A 27,641-nucleotide genomic window follows, 5' to 3' on the forward strand; every position below is an offset into this window, starting at 1 on the left:
TCACTTGACATAAAGGAAAATACTGCCTGCTGTGAACTGTGACACCAACCTAAAAAAAAAAAATCCTCCATTTTTCAAACCTAACACTCCCTTCCATGATCTTAAGTTCAGGGTTCTTACAAAATTACAATGCAGGAGAAACAAGGCTCTGTCAGAGGTTTTCTTTAATAGTGAGAAACAAAACAAAAGCTTTACACCTTAAGTGTCTATATACAGCAAGGCTTGCACAGCCTAAGCCCATAGTCTGGGAACAAAGTGAGCATTCAAAGCTTCTCAAATCTCACAGCAGCACTTTTTTCTCCCTTTTTTCTTTTCCCCTGGTCCTGAGGCTTAGAACTCCAGGCCTGGGCACAGTCCTGGAGCCTTTTTGTGATCAATGCTAGCACTCTAGCACCTGAGTCTCAGTACCGCTCACTGGCTTTTTCTGAGTAATTTATTGGAAATAGTCTCACAGACTTTACTACCCAGGCTACCTCTGAACAATAATCTCAGCCTCCTGAATAGCTCAGAGCCATCACCAACTGGCTATGCAGCAGTTCCTGAGGGCTGGGCAGTGGTTGGATGTACCAGTCACCCCATACATGAAACCTGCCAACATTCATTTTCTAAGGTGGTAGCTCACTGACTAGATGTTCTCTATTTCTACCTGATTCTACATAGAACAACACCAGGAAAACTAGGCAGGGGGTTCTTCCATTCTCTAGAAATTAATATATTTTATGTTTTGTTCTTGGGATACAAACAAAAGGTATCAGAAAGAATTCCATGGCTGCTTTGGGCTTTCAAACTAATGAAAGTTTCTTAAGTTTGATTCAAATGTTCTTGCCAAGTTTGGGAACTGAAGACACACAAAAATGAGACTTACTCTTTCTGAGAATCAAGTTAGAAGCAAAACCAAAATGGAAATCCCATCAATGATGGGCACTGATGGGTATATTGGCATTTTTCTTTTACAGCCAAGGTTAAGAGTACAGGACACTCCGGGGCAGGGTAGGCAGACAGGAGAGGTAACGTGTAGCCTCTTATTTAAACTCTTCAAACTTGAGGATGTGCATCTGGAAGAAAAGAAAACGTCTCAGTAGGAAAGATGATCCTGCCTTTGTCCAGTATCCCAAAGTGTTGGATAACTTCAGTTTGTATCATCTAAGAGAATGCCAAGGAAACACACAAAATCCAGGCTCAAGTAAGTGGTCACTGCCCAGACTTCAAGGGTAAAAACAGGTGAGGGGCAGTTACCTCTGAGTTCAAAGCACCAGTGATTTTCCCTTTGAGGATTTGGTAAGCACCCAGATGTAAAGGGAAAATGTCTGTAAAACAAAACAACAGAAACTCAATGGCACATAGTGTGATGGAAGGAAGCAAGAGGTGGGGGCCACAGGGAAAACGCTCTGGCTGCAGACCAGCACCCCAACAAGTCATTGCTAGTTCCTGCTAATTCCCTGCCGCCAGGATAAAAAGATGATAAAAGCCGAAAAGGTAGGATGGGGGAGAGCAAAGAGCTTATATAAAAGGACGCAACATTATTAATGTTGTTAAAATAATTACAGGATCGCTAATGGGAAATTCTACTGGAGACAGAAGTGGTGTTCACTCAGCTCAGAGCTTTGACTGAAGATACGAAGATTTAAAAGCAGAGTTTTACCAGGTACCAAGTGGCTCATGCTTGTAATCCTACCTACTCAAGAGGCTGAGATCTGAGGATCATGGTTCAATACCAGCCAGAGCAGAAAAGTCTGTGGAACTCTTATCTCCAATTAACCACTAAAAAAGCCAGAAATGGAGTTGTGGCTCAAGTGGTACACTATTAGCCTAATCTACAAAGAGAGGAAACCTCCTTCCAAGGGTGGGTAAGTAAAATCCACTTAAGCAACCTCTATGCAGAGATCATAGCTGGGCACTCCGGCCCCTGGCAGGCTGGCAGCTGCTCTTAGGATGGGAGGCTCCTTTGCTCAAGGCTACTCTCCAATTCCCCAGCAAGCTTCTGACCCTGGCTAGTTAACAGGGGTCTTCTTCATGCAATGACCTGTGATGCCCTCTGGGTGGTGCTCCCTGACCACTGGGCACGAGCAGCCTGCCTCTCAGTGCACTTCTGGAAAGCTTTTTCTAGGTGTGTGTGTGTTGGGGGGAGGGGGGCGGTTTCACCTCTATCTTTCCTGATCTTTGCTATTTTCATCTATCTTCAGTCTTAACAGGAGGCAGGGCAATGAAAGGGCTTCTTCATTACCAGGGAATGAGAACACAAGACCAAATGGATGACCACTCAGACCCTGAATCCTGTATTCTAACTTTTGCACTGGTTCTCAAATCTATTTTTATTCAACAGCAGAATCCTTCTCCAAAAAAAAAAATCTTAAAACATAAAGCACATAAATAGCTATCAGCTGAGGGGCTCTGGCAGAAGCCATGATGGGAAGTCTGGCTTTCCCCAATCCTCCCAGAGACAAAGCCTTTGGGCAGCAGCTGACATCTCTCAAGATTTTGAGGCTCCAGAGCCCAGGAATAAAAATCAGTACTCAAGAGGCAGCTTTGCTAGGGGCAGAGGTTGACTCTGGGAGGAGATGGAAAGGAAGCAATGAGGCCAGTCTCCACTGCTGTCCCAGAAGTAAGCAGAGAGTCAACTCCCTGATGCTCAGGAGAACACAGGAGGCAGCTCACCTTTCTCCAGCATGAATGGCTGAGCCAGAGGTGGGATGGTCCAGAAGTCATCGCTGTCCAAACTGCGCAGGGACTGCACAGGGATGGTGGCCAACTGGCCAAAATCAGTGAACATGACCACAGCCCAGGAGTCAACCCTGTCTACAACCCAGCACCTGCCAAAGGGAAGGAGGAAAGAGGTGGATCAGTCACCCATTGACACACATAACGAACTCTCTTAACAACAGCTCCAAGAAGAGCTCTGCTGGGTTCTCAGTCTTCTGGGGAAGGAAGCCCTAAGCAGAGAAAACCTTGACAAAGGAAGCAGCAAGACAGAAGCCAGAGGAGACACAGGAAGAAAAGGAACAGGGCTCCCACTACTTCTCCATTCCACACCTGTTCCAGGCAGAACCATGGTCCCCTAGGCGGTACTTTGCCAGACAACGAGTCCCACGCTGCACAGCCGACTCATGCAGGAAGGGCCGCTGTTCCTCTATATCGGCCAGGGTGCTGAACAGCATCTGCATGTTCTGGTGCAGCGTCTATGGGTCGTGTAAACACAGTTGGCCTCACCACCTGCCCCACATCACACATCTGTTTCTGCAGCTGCCACCTGTCAGGGTAGCCTACTAATCTGTCCCAAGGGAACCAAAAGTTCCCCTGAGGTGGGAGATGAGACTGGAATCAGAGAGCAGACTGCAGTCACTCTGGATCTCCAACACCACTAGCTCCCGTCACCACAAATCACCCCAGAAAAAAGGCACAGAACCCAAGAAGGCCACCACTCAGCCCATACCTCAGTGATGTTCATGGCCCAGAAAAACGGAGTATAAGGGACAATGTTGGTCACCAGCAGCCCCACCTTCCCTTGGACGCTGCGGATGAGATCCAGCCAGCCCAGGTCTCGGTAGCATTCCTCCAGGAGCAGCACCAGGAAGGATCTTCTGGGGAAGAGTGAGGGGGGCAAGGGAAGAGGGTGTGTAAAGGAGGGAAGTGGAGCAGCACCTGTCCTGTATGTAGGAAGCTGTGCTGCTCACAAGACCAGACCAAGACAGAGGTTTTGCTCCCCTCTCCAGGGGTGGGAGTAATGGAGTATGTGCTACATAATGCATGGCAGAGGAAAGGATGCCAGGGGCACAGGTGCTGGGGGATTCCAGAATAGCAGAGGGGACACACACACACACACACACACACACACACACACACACACACACCAGGTGACATATGGTTAGTGAGGCAAACCTGCCTGCTGTTTCAAAATATAAAACAAGCTGGGTATAGTGGTATATGCCTGCAAATCTTAGCACTCAGACTGAACTAACAGGATCATAAGTTCAAAACCAACCTGAACTACATGGCAAGACCCTTTCAAAAACAAAAAAAAAAGAAAGAAAGAGCCTGGGGTGAGTGACTCATGCCTATAACCCGCTAGCTACTCAGGAGGTGGAGATCTGAGAATCACAGTTTGAAGCCAGCCCAGGCAGGAAAGTAAGTCCTTGAGACTGTTATCTCCAATTAACCATCAAAAAAACTGGAAGTGAAGTTGTGGCTCTAGTGGTAGAACACCCACCAGCTTTGAGTAAAAAGATCTCAGGGACATTGTTCAGGCTCACAGTTCAAGCCCAGGACCAAAGTAAATTAACAAAAATAAGAGTTGGATGCCAATAGCTTATATCTGTGATTGTAGCTACTCAGGAGGCTGAGATCTAAGGATCATGGTTCAAAGCCAGCTTGGGCATAAAAGTCCATGAGAACCTTATCTCCAGTAAACTACCAAAAAAGTTGGAAGTGGAGCTGTTATGTAAGTGGCAGAGTGTAAGCTTTGAGCAAAAAAGGAAGCTCCCCTGAGTTCAAGCCTCAGAATCAGATCAAAACAAAAAACAAGAAAAGCTTAGGAACAGTGTCCAAGTCCTGAATTCAAGCTCTCAGACCAACACAAAAATAAACAAACAGGGGCCAGGAGTTTGGCCTAGTGGTTAAAGTGCTTGCCTAGCATGCATGAAGACCCGGGTTCGATTCCTTGGTACCACATACATAGAAAAAAGCCAGAAGTGGTGCTGAGCTCAAGTGGTAGAGTGCTAACCTTGAGAAAGTCCAAGGACAGTGCTCAGGCCCTGAACTCAAACCCAGGACTGGCAAAAAAAATAATAAATAAATAAATAAACAAACAAATAAATAAAACTGAGCATGTAGCTCAAGACTCTGGGTTCCATCTGTAACATTTCTGAACCAAAGAAAAGAAAAGAAAATGGTCCTAGACATTTCAGTCAGACTATTCTGGCATCCCTGATATTAAGAATGATGTCCACTGTAAAATGCAAACTGGAAGATGTGCTGGGACCTCATCTCTCACTCCATGCAAAGGGCTTTCACTGAACACATATGGAAACCAATTTTATCAGTCAAAGTGAACGAGTCACAAACCAGTGTGATGTAGAAGTTCTTGAAAACCTCATTTCTTCCACCCAATATGAGATAGAATGATGCCATTACTACTGTTTTCCCAGGTGTCTCCTGATCAACACTCACCTCATTTCCACAGGAACTGTCAGGGGTTCTCTCAGTTTCTCTGTCTCACAGGGATCAACAGACTCCCTAGGACTGAGCTCTGTACAAGCTAGAAAATAAAATCGTTCAGGAGGAGAATAGGCCCTCCTCCCCCAAAAAGGGCCTGAGCTCATCAAAGGTGGTCTAAGATGGGCTGAAAACGATGTACCCTTCCACTCTCAGCCTTTAGATCCTTATTGGGTTTTAAAAAATGGGGGAGGCCTGGAGGAAGAAATAAGGAAGAGAGGAAAAAAAGCGGGGGAAGTTCCCTGCATTAAAGGTCAACAGGAGACAAAGCTAAGTGGGAGATGGCTCAGGGATACAGACACCCTGACTGGCTGAAGTAAAGGATGCATTACCATAGTGTGAGTGGCAGCTCGTGGTCTCACCAGTAATCTCTTCCCCAAAAGATGTTTTCAAAGCCTAGGGAGAAAGAAAAGAAGCATTACTCAGGCAATGGCAGCATTTATTTTTATTGATTAATGTTTTGGATCATCCCAAGTCAGTTTGAGAAGAGCAAAAGCTCTGTTTGGTTTTGTTCCTTTTCTCCTGTTGTGGTTGTTTTTGTTTGGGGATTTTTGTGCCAGTACTGGGACTTTAACTCAGGGCCTTGCTCTCTTGGCTTGGCCTTCATGCTCAGGGTTGGTACTATACCACTTGAGCCATACCTTCACTTATGGCTTTTTGCTGGTTAATTATAGATGAGTCTCACAGATTTATCTACCTAGGCTGCCTTTGTACCTTGACCTTCAGATCTTAACCTCCTGAGCAGCCAGGGTCACAGGTGTGAGCCACTGGTATCCAGCTAGTCCTAAGCTTTTAGGAATTTTCTTTCTTTTGATAGTACTGGGATTTGAACTCCATGTTTTATGTTTGCTAGGCAGGTACTCTGTACCATTTAAGCTATGCCCCCCCCACCCAGATCCTATACTTTTTAGCTGCTTTTGAGACAGATACTCCTCACCTCTCCTACCTTTCTTCATCTTAGGCCAGCCTGAAGAAAGGATGTACAGAAAGAGCCGCTGCAAAGGTGTGTTCGTTCATTCAGCTCTCCCTAGATAAGGGACATAAGCCAGCCAGGCCTGCCTGACATGAGGCACTTCTTGGAGAGACAAAGAGGAGAGAGGTGGGAATAGTTATGTTGGATGAAGAGCTGTGCATGGGGAAAGCAGGCCTGGATGTCAGCCATCGCCTATAGCTATGTACCTCCCAATTCCCCCTCTCCATTGTTCTCATACAAAAAGCGTCCGTTCTGGTTAAACCCAAGGGTTTGTTCCTAGTTGCTTCCCTCTATCCAGTGGCTGCCAGAGAACACTCAATACTACAGCCCCACTACTCACTACAGTTGAGCCTGTTTCCTCCATCTCCTCTCTCCAAACCACTACCCTCCACACTCGGCCCTCACCTGGTGACACTTGCCTGTTCATCACTGACAAACTGGAAGCAGTCAGATGGGAAGTCCTTTATCTCTAGCCCATACTCTCAGCCAGCCCCCTGCCACCATGACTACCTGGGACCTGCTTTGGCACAGGGCTCCATAGCATCTGGCCCCTACAGGCTCTATCTCCTATGGGGACCTTTCCCGGCTAGGAAACAGTATGCCTGGTTGTCCATGTGTTCAAATACTGACTTGACCCCACGTTGGCCTCTGCTGCCCTTCTCTGCTCCCTTCACCAGTCAGGCATGCAGCCCTGTCTGCTCCCACACCTGGCATTTCCCCTGTGCATCTACACAAGGCCAGCAGGGTCCTTCACTTTGCCAAAGCTAACAGTCACTCCTATGAATTGAATTTAGTGGCAGAATTCCCCCATTCCCTCTTTCTAGAAATATCAGTTTTTGCAGACATGCTCCTCTCCCCTTCTGCCTCTTTCCAAAGTTGTACCCAGATCCCATAGTTTGGGGCAACAGTGATTCACTACATATTCTGAAAGCTACACTCTTGAGAATTCTTTCTACTCAAATGTGGAGATGCTCAAGTACAGACTCAGTGTGTCCCAAACAGCCCTTCCCCAAGCTGCCCCAAGCATGCCTTCTCCAGTGAGCACAGTACATATTCAGCTCAAGTTCATCTAGCCTGCTCCTCACATCAAAGTCATCACCAACAACTCCCAACACCTGCCTTCTTCTCTCCCTCTATACCCACCACCCTAATGCTAGCCTCTCCCTCCTTGCCTCTCTGCCCTCCCACCCCTTGATTGTAGGGATTGAACTCAGGACGTGGTGCTATCCCTGAGCTCAAGGATTTGCTCAAGGCTAGTGCTTTACCACTGAGCCACAGTGCCACTTCTGGATCTTTCTTTCTTTCTTTTTTGCCAGTCCTGGGGCTTGAACTCAGGGCCTGAGCACTGTCCTTGGGTGTTGGGAGCCAGAGTGGAATCAAACTGTACCTTGACTTGCATCAGACGATGGCTTTATTGTCTTATTGCTTTCTGGCCCTATTCTATGTACATGACCTGAGAATTACCATATGAATGTAACACCTGGAGGTTCCCTGGGTCAGGAGGAGGGAAGAAGGGGGAGTGGAAAATAAACACGGCAGTCTCGGGAGTCTTTGCCTGGACTGCGGACATCCCGGACCCGGTGTGTCTGTCTCTCTTCTTTTTCTTCCTAGTCCTTGTCCCCTATTTCAGGAACCCCAATCTGCGAACCCTGATTTGCTGCCGGTTGGCCCCGGCACTTGGGCTTTCCTCAAGGCCAGCGCTCTACCACTTGAACCACAGCTTTTTCTATGTATGTGGTACCGAGGAATCGAACCCAAGTCTTCATGCATGCTAGGCAAGCACTCTACCACTAGGCCAAACTCCTGGCCCCCACTTCTGGTTTCTGAGTGGTTAACTGGAGATAAGAGTCTCACAGGGACTCTTCTGTCTGGGCTGGCTTTGACGTGTAATCCTCAGATCTCAGCTGAGATTAAAAGACGTAAGTGTCTATCCTCATATCTTTTAATTCTTTGACACTAAATATCACCTGGCATTTTATTTTTTGTATGTCTTCCCCACAGGAACGCAAGCATCACAAAAACAAGAGTCACACTTATCTTCGGATTGCTGCTGAATCAACAGAAGAGCCTAGAAAACGTCTGGCATATACTAAATCCTCAGTGTATATTATATACTGTCAAATACACAGCAAATGCATGAGTGAAACAGTTCTTGGCTCTGTAAGCCTCTTTCCTTTTCCTGTCCCATGGATGACACTTGCTTTGCTGGAGTTGGGCTAGTATCTTTTGGATGTGGCATTTAATGGATGTTAAGAAAAAGAAGTATACAGAATGGTTAAAAATATTAGTTCTTCCAGGTGGCTCAAGCCTATAATCCCGGCTAGTTAGGAGGCTGAGGCCTGAGGATGAAGATTCAAAGCCAGTCTAGGCAGGAAAATTAATGAGACACTTACTTATTCCAAGTAACCACCAGAAAGCAAGAATGCAGGAGGTTCTGGAGTGTGCTCCAGTCCTGGTTCCAGAACCAACTGAGTTCTGGGCTCAGTTCTATGCAAGTTGCTGCTGGATTCAAATATGTTGCCATAGTAAAATATTGAGAAAGACCTTGCCTCAGTGAAGCTAGTTACTGTGACAAGCCACTGAAACCTACACTAAGCCCCTGTGCTTCCCTCACCGGCTTACCTGCTAACAACAGACCCCTCTTGTAGGCAGCATGTGTGATCCTTCTAATTTAGGCTTTCCTAAACCCTACTCCTAAGAACCAGTAATCAGCAGTGGCTTCAAGCTGAAAATAATTGCTAATATAGAAACATCTTAAACAATTTTAGATCGAACTATTACTCCCTAATAATTTAGAAAATAAAAATAAGCCCATTTTGACAGTTTGACAAATTAAGTTTTAAAGAAAACTCAGAATAATTATCATCCAATCTCAAAGCCTGAGCACATCCCCCAAAAGTACATCTCTAAATTCAGAATGTTTACAATGCAGGAATGGTCACACAGAGGCCTTGGGATCAGGTGGTGTCTCAACAGCTGCCAAACCAACACCTGTAAATTATGTTCTATTGTGGTTACCCGCAGAAAAACATTTGATCAATCTGCAGATGTTAATTATCTCTTCACTTTGTCTTGAAATATTTCTACCAACTGGTCAAACACTCTAAGAGCTAGGCTTGCCCTAGAATCACCTTAAGAGCCTTCACACCAAGAGAGGCTACAGGGTGTGTGAAGGTCAGTGGCCACAGGCTTTAGAGGCCCACCCAATCCCTTGTACCTACATGGAGAAGTACCTGCACACCACTCAGCAGACATGCAGATTTCTCTTACTGGATCTACAGGACAGTGGCAGCATCCTAAGCTCACCACCACCTTCAGAACCGGTCTTTACTTGGGGAGTTGCAATCTTGGGTGGGCCACCCAAGGGGGGGCCCCTGCTGGGAATTCAATGCTTTTAGCAGCTTGAACCCTCAAGTTTCCTTCTCAGGCTTTGGCCCTGCTCTTCTCCATGCACCAAGCATAAAAATAACAAAGATAAAATGCATAGACTTTGTTCTCAGGGAGCCCACACTTGTTCCATGAGTATTTCTGAAGCTCACATTCTCAGGGTGAAGAGCCTGCCTTCCTGAAGCTCACATTCTCAGGGAAGCAGCAGATACTAGGTAAGTCTACAGAGAGGAATGGCATAGGGTGGCAATAAAGAAGCAGGCAAGAAGGACAGAGAGAGCGTGGATGGGCACTGTCTCAGGAAGAGAGAGCTCTGAGAAGATGATAGTTTAACTGACACTGGAAGAAGTGAAAAGGCCAAGCCTTGGTCATCTAGCAGCAGAGCCTTCAGGCCGACAACAGCAGTTCCAGAGGCCCTGTGATGGGGATGTACTTGACATGTGTGGGAATAGCACTGGGCCCGCTATAAGACATTGCCATCCTGTACTAAACTGCCCAAATCTTCCTGCTTCCTATCTGGCTCTAACAGGATTCTTTTAAACCTTAAATCTAGGCCTATGAGTGTGGCTCAAGGGGCAGAAAGCTTGCCTATGAAACTTCCCAAGGCTCTGTGTTCAAATCCCAGTACAACCAAAACTCAAAAAAAACTTTAAACGTAGATGGACACATAAATAAATGGTGGTTGCATCCACACAGCAGAAGAGCTCTGAGCAATGAAGAAAGAATTCTGATGAAGCAGCCAACAGCTGACCGTAGTAACATTCCACCAAGTGAAAGAAGCCAGACACAGAAGGATCTATCCACAGGGGTGGGGGGAAATTACTGGCTGACTGGGAAGAGATGTGAGAAAATTCTGTGATGGTGTGTGAATCACAGTGACAGTGGTCACACGGCCGTATCCATCCATCAAAATTCATCTAATCACACTTAAAATGGTTTCATTTTAGGTAAATTATGCTTTAACAAGTGTGCTTAGTACATTTGTTTGGTTTTTCTAACTGTAAACTTGTTAATCCCAGTTATTTGGCTGCCTACTTAAACTCTTCGGTGTTGTGATATTGTTCATGTGAACATTACTGTTATTTTTTATTCTTACATAACCTTTTTCTCTAGGAATTAATGCTTCTTTTCCCACTTCTCATTGCTTACGTTCCCTTGAATTGTCAGCTCAGCTTTCTCCCTTCATACAGGGAACAGCTCCTCAGAGCGCCTCTCACTTTTCCTCTTTTTTTCCTATGTACATCACCTTAGAGCCTCACACATCCTGATATTCTTTGAACTGTATGTCAAGATGGGTATTCCAGAACTTCCTCTGGTTGGATCTTTTGGTTTATGGCTTCATTATATTGCTCATTCCTTCATAGCTTTCTGATAACAAATATTTTGAACATGTTTTTAGAGATTCCACATTTCTAGAATCTAGTATTACAAGTGTCAGCCACCATACTACACCTCAGCTGACACAAATTTCAATATCATCACTATCATCTGCCAATTAATATCGTTCACTTGTTTTTTTCTTCAACCATTAAATTTTTTTAAACCATTATGAGAACTTCCATTATGGGAAAGTGGGACAGGAATGCCTTTTCCTATTCCTCTAGTAAATAAAACTAAACACTTTGGGTGGTGCATATAAAACAAGCATAAGAGGACTCTGAGAGGTTTACAATAGGGCAAAACCTAGACACATAAGGCCACATAGGATGAGGCTAAATGAAAGGACCTCCAGGATATGGAAACAAGAGCCATATAATGTATGATTGTTGTTCTTAAAGTACTATGTTATTTCTCATCTCTTTTGTTGTCCCTTAGTTATCTCATATTGTTATAATATCTTACCTTGCTATCTGGTATATTGTATACGTGTTTATTTGAAATAGGATAGGGAAGGAGGGAAAACAAGATAGGGGAGGGGATGGGGTAGGGAAGTGGGGACAAAAACATGAGAAAGGGTATCAATGTTTGAGAAGTAACGCACCTTCTATCTGGTAAATATAATGTAACCTTTCTATTAATTACAATAAAAAAGAGTATTTTTTAAAAAAAATCGTAAGAGGACTCTGAGAGGTAAAAAGAAGAATGCATAATACTGAGAGATCCAGTGACTCCAAGATAAAGCAGAGTGATGAGTTCTGGGGTTTCCTTTGAACTTGTATATCCCAGACTTAGAACAGAGGATTCTGAGCATCCTAGAAAAACTAGTAAGAACAGACAAAACAAACAACACAATCAAAGCCTTCTTTCTCCAGATAAAAGGCTAGAAAACACACAGCTTCTCAAGACAGAAAACTTTTAGGGTGTAACTCTTTTCCTCCAACCAAACACCATAAAAGAAGCGATCCTATCACCACACCCAACAACAAAAGCAGAATGGGAGTTTAGCCTTTCACCCTTACAAGTCACCCCAACACCCTGGGTGATGTCAGTAACAAAACCAGCTCCACTCTATGCAGCCTGGGTGTCAACAGAGACAGCTTGGACATTCTGGATGTCCATACTCACCAGCAGAAATAAGACCCTCCTGACCCCTACTGGGGTAGGCCAGAGGAAGTCTAATAAAGAGTCAGGATTTTATCCAGTGGCAACAAAGTCACTCCTACCAGCATGTCAGTGGAAACCATGTGTCAGAGCTGGCAGTGACGGGGAGTCTCCACAACCCCAGGAAGCCCAGCGAGGACCTAGACTTGTCCCTTCACTGCCAGAGGTAGAACAGAATGAAAGGAAATCCAATCTCAAAAAAAAGAAAGAAAGAAGGAAAGAAAGAAACAAAGAAAGAAACAAAGAAAGAAACAAAGAGAAAATCCAATCTCATAACTAAGAAGAAAATGCCCAGGTTCCTACTGAAACTCATCTGTCATACCAAGAACCAGGAAAATCTTCAACTGAATGAAAAGACAATCAATTGCTGCCAATGCCAAGATAACACAGATGTCAGAATTACATGACATATATTTCAAGGTAGCCATGATAAGTATGTTTCAATGAGGGCTGAGAGTTTGGCCTAGTAGTAGAGTGCTTGCCTAGCATGCAGGAAGACCTGGATTCGATTCCTCGGTACCACATACATAGAAAAAAGCCAGAAGTGGTGCTGAGGCTCAAGTACAAGGACAGTGCTCAGGCCCTAAGTTCAAGCCCAGGACTGGCCAAAAAAAAAAAAAAAAAAAAAAAAAAGCTTCAATAAACAACTACAAACACCCTTAAAATAAATTTAAAATAAAAAAAGGAAACTGCCAAAAAAAAAAAAAACTTTATAAAAGATCATCAGGGAATGTGGCTTAGTGGTAGAGTGCTTGCCTAGCACACATGACGCCCTGGGTTCAATTCCTCAATGCCACATAAACATAAAACACCAGAAGTAGAGGTATGGTTTAAGTGGTAAAGCACAAAGAGGCTCAAGAACAGTGTCCAAACCCTGAGTTCAAGCCCCAGAACTTGCAAAAACAAAAACAAACAATAATAGAAGTTCAGGTGACAGAAATTTGTGGGACAGAGTTCCAGGAGGAAGGAGCCATATAGGAGTCCAAGATACCTTGAGATTCACCTCCTTAACTGAATCCTAAGCTGTTCAAACACAGGGCATGTTCTGGAATGCTGGAGAACAAATTCTGTCAGAACTGGAGGAAGGATCAAAGACGAACTGTACACTAAAAGATCCAATGTCGGGGAGGCAATGGTGTTCCCCACTTGACCAGAGAGCATCATGAGACCCTAAAAAGGCTAATTTGCAAGAAAAAAGATTTTCTGTGTATCCCAGACTGGCCTGGAACACCCGATCTTCCTGTCTCAGCTTCCTCAGTGTTGAGATTACAGGTGTGAATCATCACTCTTGGCCTAGAAAACTTTTAACAAACTTCTCAGTTGCTTCTCTGGTTGTTAAAATTTGAGGACCACTCTTCTGAAGTAAAGAGGCTTTCACAGATGGGGTCCTTGAGATAGACATTTTGGATATGCCTGATTATAAGCAATAACAAGATCTGAAATACAGCTAGAAAAATGAAAAACTGTTAAGCTTGGACCATGAAAGGTACAAGGGTCTAGATGGCAAAGGGGTCATCTGCAGAGATACTGAATCTGGGTGAGAATCCAAAAAAAAACCAGTGAGCCAGACACTGCAGTTTACATGACTAAGCGTCCTGACAGAGAATATTAGATGACTGCAACCAAGGTGAGTAGGTAATATAATCTGACAGTCTGCCCTCTGAAAGAGCAGAAGTTAAAGAGAATGTGTAAGAAACAGTCTGGAAATAACAAGAAGAGCCATCTGATAATCTTCCTGTGGTAATTTTAACCCATCTCGCTGCTCCCATCCCCAACTTCTCTAGCTTCACAGATGACTCTGTTAGATACAGGCTCATGTACAGAGTTTCTCTCTTCTTTCTTGTTGACAGAAGTTTGTTTGCCTTCCAGATTTTACTCATCTTTGACTTATGCTTCACACCAGCAGCCAGAATCAGGCTGTGCAAACACACAGTCAATTAACATTTGTTACAGTAAACAAGTTAAAACCTGGATTTCAGTATTCCAGATTGAAAAGTCCTGACTGGACAACCTCACAACCTCTTTTGTCCTTGCGAAGACTACAGATTCCCTTTTATTGAAATTCCACATATTCTGCACCTGCCCTTACTCCTAGAGGTCAAAACTCCTACAGTTCATCAAAGCCCTGACTTCTCTGTAGCTAGAGAGGACCAAATGAGATGAGGAAACTGAGAGCAAAGCCTGCCCTGCTCTGAGAAGTGAAAACGAGATGACCTGGGCATGGAGAGACCAGAAGACCTACCTGTTGCTCCTGGGGCCACTGGGCTACATTAGGGGTCCTTCTGTGAGCCCTCTTGTTTATATTCACAAACAATTTTCTGCCATGGAAGAGCTTTCCATTCAGCTCCTGGATCGCAAGTGCCACATTCTCCACGGATCCCAGATCTACAAATGCATAGCTGAAAAAGGAGAGCAAGAACAGCTATGAGCAGAGCTCAAGAGCAGATCAGAGCTGCAGGACAGAATCTGCAAGGAACTTCAGAACCATCTTCTGACCCTCTTCTCCCAGACTGGGGTTTGAACTCAGGGGGCCACAGTCCCTGAGTTGTTCATTGCGGTTGCTGTTTTGCCCTAGTCTAGCATTCTAGCACTTGAACCATGGCACCTATTGTGGATTTTTTGATGGTTAACTGAAGAGAAGAGGGCCACAGACTTTCCTGCTGGGGCTGACTTAAAGCCCCATCCTCAGATATCAGCCTCCTGAGTAGCTACAATAACAAGCATGAGCCATGGTGCCTGGCAAGTTTGGGGGCGGGGGGGGGGGGTGGAGCACGGGGTTAAGCATTACTTGCTAGGCAGACAACACTGAGCCATGCCGCCATTTCTTTTTTATACTAGTTAATCTTGAAATTTGGTCCCATTTCCTTCTTGAGTGGGAGCATCTGAGTGTGATCTGCCTATATTAGGCTTCCCAGAGTAGCTAGGATAACAGCTAGGAGCACACCATTATGTTCTGCTCTCCAATGAGTAGGGAATCTCATGAACTTCTTTGCCTAAGCTGGCCTTGAACCACAATCCTTCCCATCACAGCCTCTCAAGGAGCAAGGATTACAAAGTCTGAACCACTGACACTTTTAAGGCAACTGACTCTGAGAGTGGATAATTCCCCACCTCAAGTAAAAAGGTGGAACAAGAATAGTACTGACAAGTCAGTATTAGTTGCTGAGCCACAGGGTTAAATATGGAGAGGGGGTTTCCCAGATGTCACTCTGCCAGATCAGTAGGTGTGGATCTGGGAGTTGCTAAGCTAGCCTGCAATCTCAGTACATCAGCAAATGGACAGAGGAAAGGAGTTGCTTCCCAAAGCAAACAATGGAAGAACAGTCATTACCATTTGCAGCCATTCTGGATTCTGCAGACTTGGAGAGCATTATAGTCCTTTAGAAGGGAGAGAATTTCTTCCTACGACAGCAGGGTTTAAAAGAGAAAAAGAGCTGGTGACATAACTTCCAAGGAGTTCTAAAGTCTTAGATTCCCCAACCAGCCAATCTGTACTCAGTTGAACATATATGTCAAGAAAAGTTATTCTATGCCTCAAGTGCCAGATTTTATGCTACATGTAGCAAACACGGAAACAGACAAAAACAGTATGCTTGCTTTCAGTGAAGTTCAGCAGGTGAGAGGGGAGAGATAATACAATCAACAAACAGACCATTTCATTGCGGGATGGTAAATTCCACAGTACAGTACATCCTGTGTGGGTACAGAACTGAGATCTGGAGGAAAAGAGGTGGTCAGGGCAAGTTCCCCAGAGAAAGTGACTTCCTCAGCTCTGCAGACCTCCTCCCTGATGCCCTCAATCATAGCCTGGCCTCCACTGCCTAGGGATGTAGTCACCTTTTCCATTCCTAAATGTTTCTTCAGGCTCCTTCTCCCTCCACTCTTCATCTGCCCTCAAGCTGTCTCCCCTCACCAGTGAGCTCCAGTTCCACCCCTTCTCAACCTATGTCTGTTATCCTGTTATCCTGATGCTTTTAGAACCTACCACACCCTCTCTTTCCTGCCAAACTAGGTAGTCCCCACCTAATGCCTTGTTTCCTCCCACCCACTCCCTCCTGACTTTTTCCTGCTCTCCTAAGGGAAGAGCTTCCCTGAAGGTCACAGGTGCTACCCAGGGTCCACTGTCCTCTTGGGCCTCAGCTCCTTCAACCCCTACCTGCACCTCTGATGTACCCTCCTTCCTTAGCTCTCTACCAGTATAAAATGGTTGCAAAATCCACAGCCGTGATGACAATCCATTCTTCCCTGGAAAACCTGACTTTTTAAAATAATTGGATTATTTCTTTTTGTTTATGTGGTACTGAGGAACTGAATGCAGGGCCTCAAGCATGCTAGGCAAGCACTCTACTACATTCTCAGCCCCTATACCATCTTCTTTTAAAAGCAGATTTCATCAATCTAAGGTTACTTTGTTAGTGGAAGAAAATAGAAATGCATAGAAATGCACTGTGTATGATCAATTTTCCTTGAGTTTCATATTTGTACTGGATTTAAATTCCAATTTTTAATTTGCTTTACCTTTAAATATTTAATGTTTATTATACCAGAATCTACAAGATGCTAAGCAACAAGCGACTTATAAGAACAGCTTAGCATTTTCAGTTTATTAAGTACTTTCATATACCTTATTCTAGTTGGTCCTCATAACCATCCAGAGAAGTATATATTATTGCTGTACTCATCACAGAGACATAAAAATAAGCATCAAAGGTTAAGTGACTTCCCTAAGATTACACAACCAATTTATAGTTCAAATTTGCACTCAGAACTTTAAATTCTACTTTCTTTCTATTGCATCATGCAAAAAAATCAGTTTTGCCAAGTGTGGAAAGTCATGTCTGTAATTTCAGCACTTGGTGATGGAAGGTAAAAGCATTCTGAGTTTAAGCTAGCTTGGGCTACACAGTAAGACTTTTTACAAACAAACACCCTCTTAATTTTGTCTCAGGTTTTACCATTATTAAAAACAGGAAAATACTATCTCTCTATTATTAAAGCAAGTATCAGGAAACCACAAGTCTTGGAGCGAATGTAACCTGCTTACCTTGTTTGTATTAACAAAATTTTACTGGAAAATTGTTGGGCCCTGGTGGCTCACATCTGTGATCTTAGTTACTCAGGTGGCTGAGTAGCTAAGTCCAGACAGGAAAATCTTTGAGACTCATCTCCAATTAACCACTAAAAAGCCAGAAATAGAGTTGTGGTTCAAGTGGTAGAGCATGAGCCCTGAACAAAAAAAAAAGAAAAAAAAAATCAGGGACAGGGCCCAGGCTCTGAATTCAAGACTCAGGACTGGCACAAAAAAAAAAAAAAAAAAAAAAAAAAAAGAAAAGAAAAAGAAAAAAAAAGAAAACAAAAAGAAATGTAACTGCCCACATTAATTTACTATTTGTCTATGGATCCACTCATTCTATACTGGCTGAGTTAAAAGAGGTACATAGTATTCACAGTATAAAATAATTCCTATCTGACTATATCTTAACTATAGGGAAGATGAAATGATTTCAGTTCAAGGCTTCCCCTAGGCAGAAGCATGAGAGCCCACCTGAAAAATAAACTAAAGGAACAATATTGGTGAAGTGACACAAAGGTAAGACTATCTGACTAGGGGCCGGGAGTTTGGCCTAGTGGTTAAAGTGCTTGCCTAGCATGCATGAAGACCCGGGTTCGATTCCTCGGTACCACATACATAGAAAAAAGCCAGAAGTGGTGCTGAGGCTCAAGTGGTAGAGCTCTAGCCTTGAGAAAGCCCAAGGACAGTGCTCAGGCCCTGAGCTCAAGCCCAGGACTGGCAAAAAAAAAAAAAAAAAAAGACTGTCTGACTAGAAAACATGCGATGCTAAATTCAAACCCCATTCTCTTCCCACAAAATAAAAAAGTTAGTGTGTATCCTTTATAGACAGCTTGTTCTATAATACTGGTTCTCAATTCTGATCTCTGACAAGATTCAGCTCAGAAGTTAGTGGGTTTTTCTTTTCTCTCTTTCTCTTTCTCTCCTCTCCCTCTCCCCACCCCCCTTCCCTCTCCTTCTCCCTCTCTCTTTTTTTTTTTGCCAGTCCTGGGCTTGAGCTCAGGGCCTGAGCACTGTCCTTGGACTTTCTCAAGGCTAGAGCTCTACCACTTGAGCCTCAGCACCACTTCCGGCTTTTTTCTATGTTTGTGGTACCAAGGAATCGAACCCCGGCCTTTGTGCATGCTAAGCAAGCACTTTAACCACTAGGCCAAACTCCTGGTCTGTCTCTCTCTCTCTCTCTCTCTCTCTCTCTCTCTCTCTCTCTCTCTCTCTCTCTCTCTCTCTCTCTCTCTCTCTCTCTCTCTCTCTCTCTCTCCTTCCCTCCCTCCCTCCCTCCCTCTCTCTCTCCCTCTCCCCCTCCCTCCCTCCCCCCCCCTCTCTCTTGTCATGGGGCTTAGACTCTGGGCCTGGGCACTGTGTCTGAGCTCTTTGGCTCAAGGTTACTGTTCTTCTGCTTTTCTAGTGGTTAATTGGAGATGACTCTCAAGTACTTTAGTGCCGGGCTGGCTATGAACCGAGATCCTCAGATCTCAGCCTCCTGAGTAGCTAGGATTACATGCATGAGCCACCATGCCCGGCTTTTTCTTCTCTTTTTTAACCCCATCAGTAGATGCTATTACAGATAGCTATAAAAAAAAAACTCAAAAAATCTAAAGCCAAGCCCTAATTAATAGTTTTTCTCTTATACTCTTTAGAGGTTTAATTTTTTAACTGTTTATAGAATTTAACAGACGGCTCAATACATTATGTTAAAATTGCCTTGTGCCCATAGGGATTCACTTACATCTCTTTTGAAACAATGAAAATAACTTCTTAGGATTTTTTAAATTATAAAAACATCAATATTTATTATAGGACTATTAAAAATGCAGATAAGCCAAACAGAAGTCTCATCCATCAACCTACCACCAAAAACATGAGCAAGGGACATCTACTGTAAGGATCATTGCTCTGGCTGCTTCATAACTACTCCAGCTAAAAAACGTCACTTTCAATCAATCACTGCTGGCCACATTGCTCATGGGACACACAGCCCGCTAGTAATTACAACATCAGCATCAAAGAGCCACTGACTGTATGCAAGACAGCCAGAAGGTTAGTGCAGTCACCTGCGTGGCACAGCATTTCATATCCATCAGGCCAGCAGCCACTGACAGCTGGACCTTGCCAAAAACTGATGAGGATGGTATTGCTGGTAGCTATGCAAGTCATTCTTCACTCCTGGTCAAGCGTGCTGTATGGCCCTGGGGTGCCATACTTAAGACAGGCCCTAGACACACACACACCTGTGTATGAAACCATGTGTTCACCCAGCTCCACTCTGTATGAGGCAGCAAAAACTAGGAAAATATTGATCTGAATCATGTCAAACTAATACTTTTTTATGTCAGTCTTGGGTCTTGATCTCAGGGCCTGGGCACTGTCCCTGAACTTTTGCCCAAGACTAGTACCCTACCTCTTGAGCCAGAGGACCACTTCCAGCTTTTTCTGAGTAATTTATTAGAGGGAAAAGTCTCATGGGCTTTCCTGCCTAGGCTGGCTTTAAACCCCAATCCTTGGATCCCAGACACTGAGTAGCTACGATTACAAGCATGAGCCACTGGTGGCTGTCTGATCATTTTTTTTTGGGGGGGGGGCGGGGGCTAGTCCTGGGGCTTGAACTTAGAGCCTGGGCACTGTCCTTGGGCTTTCTCAAGGCTAGCATTCTACCACTTGAGCCACAGCACCACCTCCAGCTTTTTCTATGTATGTGGGTCTTTGTGCATGCTACAGGCACTCTACTACGATCCCTGCCCTGCCTGATGCTTTTGCAGACAAAAAAAAAATCAAATGCCAGTAATTTTTATATGGTATAACCTACGTATTATCAGAACATCTATCAATGAGTAAATACCCAGTGGTAAATGCACATGACAGAATACTGTACAAGAAATTACTAAATAGCACTATACAAGTTAACATGAATGTGTGTTTTAAATTGTGTTGGAGTGATAAAAGTCACCTTTAAACACCACACACAGAAACTACTGGCCCATCAGCCCATCATCCTATTTCTGAGAGCACACTCTATCCCTGACCAGAGCCTTGGTCACTGGCAACTGCCAAGCCATCATCAAAGGCAACTTCAAACCCTGCCCCCCTCAAGCCTCTCCCATCTTTTCTGCTCACTTTTAGCTCTCCAGCTCATCTTCAGGGCTGAAACCTACAGACCACTCTCTAGCAACACTCCCAACTCTGCTCTTTTCTACTTTGCACTCTGCCCCAGCCCTACTTGCAATGTTCCTGCTGGCCAACCAACCCAGTTATCTCTGCTCCCTTCCTCTACTACCTATCAGTACCCTACCCTGACCAAGCTATGTACACCTTCTTCTTAGCTAACCCTCTTAGAAGCAACCAAAAAGGAACTTCTGGGAGGTCCCAGACCATCTCTGCAGGAGCAAAGTATGGTGAGCTGAGGGCACAGTGGCAGCAAAGGCCCAAGGGAGGGTGGAGGTCCTGTCGGGAGCTTGTGAAGATCAGGAGAGCTAGTAGAGAAGACAAAGGACATGCGGGCACAGGAGAGCAGCACAGAGGCAGAGAAGGGAGGAGAAGCAGAGACACCACTGGAGGCTTTGAGCAGAGGGGGCCAAGCTTCCATTCCTCTCTTAGAAGATAGCTTCGGCTACTGTGAAAATGAGTTGCTGTCCATCTTTCTATCTAAATCGCATTTGTTGGAATGTCTTAAAGCAAATCTGAGCACTGTTCTTTCACCCTTACACACTTCAGCATATACCTAAAAAAAAAAAACAACATACATTTTCTTATTTGACATAATGCCAATATAAAACCAAGAAAATGAACCATTTTTTATCAACAGATAAACCTTACCATATCGAAAATATTTTATGGTTTTGCCCAAATTAGGGTCAAAAATAAGATCTACTAATGATATTTGGTTATCATTTATTTTAAGTCTTTACTAAATCTCTACTTTTCTCTTTCTGGAAGTACTGGGATTTGAACTCAGTAGCAGGTAAGCCACCATTTGAGTCATATCCCTTGTCCTTTTGCATTTTTTTTTCAGACAGGCCCTGAGTTCAAGTCCCATGACCAACAAAAATAAGAAAAAGAAAAGGAGACATAAGCAATCTGGAAGAGATTTAAAGATCTTGGTCCTTCCTTTCAGCCCCGGGCTGGCCTTGGACCAAGATCTTTCTACCTATGCCTATGAATAGCTAGGATTGTAGATGGGTGCTACCATGCCCAGCTTCTTTGTTGAGATATGGTCTCAACTACTTTTTACTTAGGCTGGTCTTGAACCAGAATCCTTCCAATTTCTGCTTCCTGAAATTAATGATATGAGTTATCATATCCCATCTCTATATATCTTTAAATCTCTTCCAAATTGCTTATATTTCTTCTTATTTATTTTTTATCAGTCATGAGGCTTGAACTCAGGCCCAGGTGCTGTCCCTGAGCTTTGAGCCATAGTTCTACTTCCAGCTATTAGGTGGTTAACTGGAGGTAAGAGTTTCACAGACCCTCCTTTGCCAACTGGCTTTGAACCATGGTCATCAGATCTCAGCCCAGAGTAGCTAGGATTATAGGCGTGAGCTACCAGCACTCAGATGCCTGTGTGAAAATTTCAATTGTTATAGAAACCAGGTCAGCTGTACTGTACTCTTATAGGCAAGAGTACAGCTTCTTCTGGGCAGCACTAACCTGATATCCTATTTCCTATAATTTCTATAAATAACATAAGTTAAGGGTGTTACTGCTTTTGCCTAGAATACTTTACAAACTTGGATCTTGTGTCTCACCTTTAGTAGTACTGAAATTAATCACATGATAACCTGTTTATCCCATCACAAAGCTGCCTGTGAATTAAGTGTGCTCATATATCCACTGTCTCAGTCATTTTGCTGGGTGTCTGCAAAATAGGAATTTTCCAATTCTATCCTTTCTTCCATATTTATGAGCTAGATTTTTTTTTCTGTAAAGAGTTTTCTCTCAGCCAAGCGTAATGGACTACATGTCAGCTACTCACAAGGTAGAAATCAAGAGGACTGTGGTCTAAGGTTAGCTCAGGCTGAAGTTAGAGAAAGCTCATTGAAACACGCCAAGCATGATGGTTGCAGGTATCCCTAGCTATACAGAAAGCACAGATGAAAGGCTCAAAATCCAAGTCTAGTTCAGGCAAAAACCACAAGACCCTATCTGAGAAATATTAAAAGAAAAAAGAACAATCAATAGGCATGAAGAATACCTCAGAGATATCCAGTGGAAGATTTCCCACATACACCTGAGTCTCTCTCTTCTTGTATCCTGGGAAGAAAAACAGCATTACAAAGGCAGGTATGGACCAGAGGCACAGCTCAGTGTGATAGCATGCTTGCCTAGCATGGAGAAAAAGGTAGAGAACGAGAACAAAGAAGAGAAGGAGAAAAATTAAAGTTGATACAATGAGAGACTCATATTTCCTTCAATGTTAAAATTAAATTCACATAGCCCCAAAAATTTCTTTTCCATTCCCAAAGAAAGCAGAAGCACACCTCTTAGGCACATGTACATTCCCATGAATGGATAAACTATGACATTTTCTCTCATTTGCATGTGTGAGCACTCACACATGTGCACACTTTATGGATATTATTCTGCCTTTGATAAGAGACAATTGCCATTTAACCCAATATGGACTGTAGAAGAGAACATTATGGCAAGTGAAACAAGCCAATCACAAAAAGAAAAGTATCCCATAAGTTCACTTGCTGGCATGATGGCTCACACTTGCAATCCTAGCAGCTCAGGAGGCTGAGATCTAAGGATGGCAATTCCACGCCAGCCCAGACAGGAAACTCCAGGAGATTCCTATCTCCAATTAAACACCAAAAGGTCAGAAGTGGAGCTGTCAACCTTGAGCAAAAACAGATAAGAGTGCCAACCTTGAGCAAAAACAGGTAAAAGACAGCACCCAGGCACTGAGTTCAAGCCTCACTCAGTACCAGTGGTATCAGTATTTAAGAGACAGAAGAAACAAAAGTAGAGGTCACAAATATATGGAATAAAACAATGGTAGATTCTGGGAGATCAGAGTCTGAAGGTAGAAACATAGGTCAAAGAACACAAAGTAGCAAGACAGTATATTGAATAAAGTAGAAAGATCTAAGGTACAACTACAGAGTAAGTAGAAAGTGGTGTGTTCTAGTCAAGATGTCTGCTATAAGTTAAAAGTATAGATGCTTCTGCCTCAAAAGTTGGAAAATTGGTAGCCATAAGATGATGTTATGTTAATTTGTTCCACTCTGTAACCATTTTACCATGCATGTGTATGTGTCTATGTGTGTGTACCTAGAAACATGATTGTCTACTTAATATACACACACCTAAAGTTATCCCAAAAGTAAGTTTTATTAGCACTCCCCTAAGTATTCCTCCCACTGGGAACAGTGAGGGTGATACTTCCCTTGCACCATTAGGAAACATTCATCCGTGGTCACAGGGGTCTGGAATAGTGCCAGCTACATATTGCTCTCTCAAAGCAGAAGCTCTCCTTGTGGCACAGGGTGAGAAGTCACTCTGAGAATTTGGGAAACCCAGGCTTTCAGTGAGAGAGGTACTAGGAAGGGCTTCAGGAATAATGGGGTTGTATTCCCTAGACTTACACCGGCTGATGGAGAAAAGCAAGGTGGAAAACATCAGGGAATTCAGGCAGAGGGTATAGCACAAGTGAACAAACAGAGATAGGAATAAAGTAGGCACCTCGGGAAAGTGGCACGGCATCAGGCACAGCTAGACTGCTCACTTTTCAAACCTGAGTGGTGAGATGAGACACAAAGAGGATAGCAGTGCCACCCTGGAGACACTTCTTCCCAGTAGCTGGGCGATATGGGAGGACTTGACCAGAGCGGTTCCATCAACATATCTGGATGTTAGACCATTGGAGGTGGCAAGGGGAGAAATGCAGAAGACGAGAATGAAAGTGAGTGCATCATAGCACTCACGCATGCACTACCAGCATGTGAATGGCAATGGAATGGCTGATTACAGAAGAACAGTGTCAAGGCAGACCCCAAGTTCCACTCTTAAACACAAACTAGGTTACTGGTCACCATTAATGGGGATCCAGGTTACAGAGCACGAGTCCCAGCTGCAATACCTCCAGGCTCACTCACCAGGGAATTTCTGTTCTTCCAATGCTTCATTCTTCCCCAGTAGTTTAGCAGAGAGTGGGAAGTCACAGCTGTTCCAGGCCCTATCAAAGACAGGTATTATCACTGCATCTCCCAAACCCAGACTCAGACAAAGTACAGGGTACACGTTACAGACCTGCTCTGACCATGAGGTACCATAAGCTCAGGGCTCACGCCTATAATTCTAGCTATTCAGGAGGCTAAGATCTGAGGATCACAGTTCAAAGCCAGCTCAAGCAGGAAAATCCATGGGTCGCTTATCTCCAATAACTAACAAAAGCTGGAAGTAGAGCTGTGGCTCAGGTGACTGAATGCCAGTCTTGAGCACAAAAACTAGGAACAGGAACCAGGAGTTTGGCCAGGTGGAAGATTGCTTGCCTAGCACACACGAAGATCTGGGTTTGATTCCTTGGTACCACATACATAGAAAAGCCAGAAGTGGTGCTGTGGCTCAAGTGGTGGAGTACTAGCTAGCCTTGAGGAAAAAGCCCAAGGACAGTGCCCAGGCCCTGAGTTCAAGTCCCAGGACTATAAAAAAAAAAAGCTAGGAACAACACCCGTGCCCTGAGTTCAAGCCTTAGAACCCACCAAAAAAAAGTCAAAAAAGCTGCCCTGCATAAATCTTCAAATTCCTTTTCCTGATCAAGGGCTTCCCTCTCTCCTCTCAGGGTCAGTTTTCCAGCTAAGGAGCCCTCCCTTCTCCCTCCCCTCTCCCCCAGGACTTCTAATCACTCACACTACTTTAGGATTAGAATAAACAGGTCAGAGATGCAAAAGGTAATTCTTAAGTTCTGGACACTGTCAAATAGGAAAAGCATTAAGTGTAGAGCGAGGGTTTCTTATCAGTAAGGGACTTACATGCTGCCTTGGTGGTTTCTAACAGGACCTCCTGCAAAGCCAAGCAACCAGTTAGAAGCATGCCAGAATAGTCATCATAACACAGCCACTCAACATATACTGTGACAGAAAGGATAACACCTTTTCCCAACCCCCAAGAGAACAATCTGCATCATCATCTAAGAATATATTATGATTTTGTGGCAAGGGAAAATTGAGGTTGCCAACCAAATCAAGGGGGCTACTCAGGTTGCTGACCTTAGAGAGATTCTCTCCATTGGCCCAGTGTGAGCAGAGGGTTACTGCCAAGTAGAAGGTGGCAAAAAGCAGAAGGATAGATGAAAAGACAGAAGCAAGATTAAAATGATGACTGGTAAGGACTCCTCCACTGCTGCAAGCTTTGAAGATGAAGGAGGAGCCACCAGCCAAGGAATGTGAATAGCCTCTAGAAGCTGGAAAACGAAAGGAATGGCATTCTTCTAGAGTCTCCAGAAGGAATGCAGTCCTGTTGACAATTCGATTTTAGCCCCCTGAAATATGTATCAGACTTACAACCTACAACATATGTATGTTGTTAAAGGTGTTCAGTTGGTGATACCTTGTTATGGCAGCAAACAGTCCCATGAATAACTTTAAACCCTTACCAACTTCTGTAACCATGACTGGCTTGTAAAGAACAGGTAGAAGGAGGTAGACAGAGGCAGCAGTCAATCCAGCACAGAGACACTGTGAAGATTTTATCTGTGAAATGGGACTCAAAGCACCGAATGCGACAGATCACAAGGGTAAAGTGAAATCAAGACGCTACCCTTAAAACACTTGCTGCATATTAAGAACCCAATAAACATTAGTCACTGTGATTATTGTTATGGCTTTCATTTGCACCTCCTACAACTCTGTGGAGTGTTAGTTTCCTTTTGTTCATGTTTCTGAGGTTCCGAGGACCAGATCCAGGGATAAGCACATGCTCTCCTACTGAATTACATGTCCCCATCCCCTAGCCAGAGCCTATCTTCCCATCATATAACCATGGGTGAACCAAAGCTGAAAGATCTAGGATTTGCTGAAAATTACAGAAGACAGAGAACTCAGCCCTCTGATTCCACAACTTTCATTCTAGTTCTACAGAAAAGAAGGCTATCCATGTTCATTTAAAACAGTATTTTTCCAGTACTGCTGGAAAAATATGTTAACACATTAAATATTAAGACTGAAACACTTTTCTCTAAATTGTTCCCAGATGTGGGAGGAAACTTTTTTAGCTGTAAATAAAGCATTGAAAACTGGTTACGATAATTAAAAGACTTATCAGTGGATGAATAAAACCCTGGTGGTTCATGGGGAAAATGTGGGCTACAGGCTGTTAGCCAGTTTCCTGGTTATCCCTGAAAGCATATATGGGACCTTAGGGACAGGGCAGACACCAAGATCTCCCAAACAAAAGAGCAGCCCACAGCTCTGAATGACACTTTTCTTGGGAGTGGGATTGTGGCTCAAAGTGTGAGAGTACCTGCCTACTAAGCATAATGCCCTAAACATAAATCCCAGAAATAAATCCCCCCACCAAAAAAGAGAGACAGAGGTCTTATTTTTTCAAAAGCCATAATCTCTCTTCCACTTTAAATACTTGGTCTGGGTAACTTATTTGCTTTATTAAGAGATGTAAATACATATTTATTTATTGCACATACACAAACACGTAAAACTTCCAGAACAGACAAATGGGTAGAAACAAAGTAGATGAGTAGCTCCTTTGGGGCAGCGGGAAGGCAATGAGGAGTTATCTGCTAAGGGTCACTTTTCTTCTGGATGTACAAATATTCTAAAATCAGATCATGGTGATAATTGTAAACATCATGAACACTAAAAACTCATTCGGTGTGAATTTTATCGTGTATAAATTATATTTCCGTAAAGCTCTTTGGTTCGTTTTCTTCTTTAGTAAGTCCATCCGTATTTTCAAGGATGGTCTGCATGAGTCCAGCACTGACTCTGGTCTCGAGAAGTTCTGTTTCCATGGCTTGTACGGGATATTTAGAATGCGCTTGCCCAGCAGCACAAGTGGGTTTTTTTTTTGTTGTTGTTGTTGTTGTTTCTTTTGTTTTTGTTGGTTTTAAGCGAAACGACTTCAGGCCCAGAAATGAAGTTTGCACTTAGTTTAATAAATAAAAAGCAAACCGTGTTGAAGAGGGGGAAGGTGCCAACACAGGTGTCCTGGAGCCGCGCCCCGATTACCCGCTAAGTGTCCCCTGACTTCCACCCCAGCTCCTCCTGGGCGCAAGCAGGCCTCGAGCCCCGGATACAACAGCGCACCCTTCCTCACATCACGACGTGGAATGGGGGCAATTCCCACAACCGCCTCCAACCTCAGACCGTGCAGCCACCCCTCGCCGTGCAGCCCTGGACCTGAAAAGTGTAAGAAGGCATACCTCGGTTCCCAAGCCTGGTCAGTGCAAGGCCGGCGACCGCTCCTCCACTCCCCGCAGCCTTCCTCGCCTTCACACCTCCTCCC

General features: G+C 44.0%; 1 protein-coding gene across 1 annotated transcript; it reads right to left on the reverse strand.

The window, feature by feature from the left end:
* Positions 1-203: 203 nt before the first annotated feature.
* Tdrd10 (tudor domain containing 10) lies at positions 204-27,641 on the reverse strand. Its single transcript, XM_090339860.1, has 13 exons — positions 27,559-27,641; positions 25,151-25,181; positions 24,275-24,354; positions 22,369-22,427; positions 15,441-15,511; positions 14,352-14,508; positions 5,541-5,604; positions 5,164-5,251; positions 3,431-3,578; positions 3,031-3,176; positions 2,656-2,810; positions 1,237-1,307; positions 204-1,055 (listed from the first exon to the last, which is right to left on the reverse strand). Coding segments are annotated over exons 2-13 (1,074 nt in total). The 5' UTR covers positions 25,153-25,181; positions 27,559-27,641; the 3' UTR covers positions 204-1,022.

The sequence above is a fragment of the Megascapheus bottae genome, chromosome 10, assembly GCF_031878675.1.
Source record: "Megascapheus bottae isolate mThoBot1 chromosome 10, mThoBot2.hap1, whole genome shotgun sequence".
NCBI lineage: Eukaryota > Metazoa > Chordata > Mammalia > Rodentia > Geomyidae > Megascapheus > Megascapheus bottae.

Bases quoted from the DNA above. Each gene is read 5' to 3' on its own strand.
- Tdrd10 (XM_090339860.1), bottom strand. The intron at 22,428-24,274 runs GTGAGTGAGCCT...TTTTCTTCCCAG, and splicing joins GGAAGAACAGAAATTCCCTG to GATACAAGAAGAGAGAGACT. The intron at 3,177-3,430 runs GTATGGGCTGAG...CACGACCCATAG, and splicing joins GGGCCATGAACATCACTGAG to ACGCTGCACCAGAACATGCA.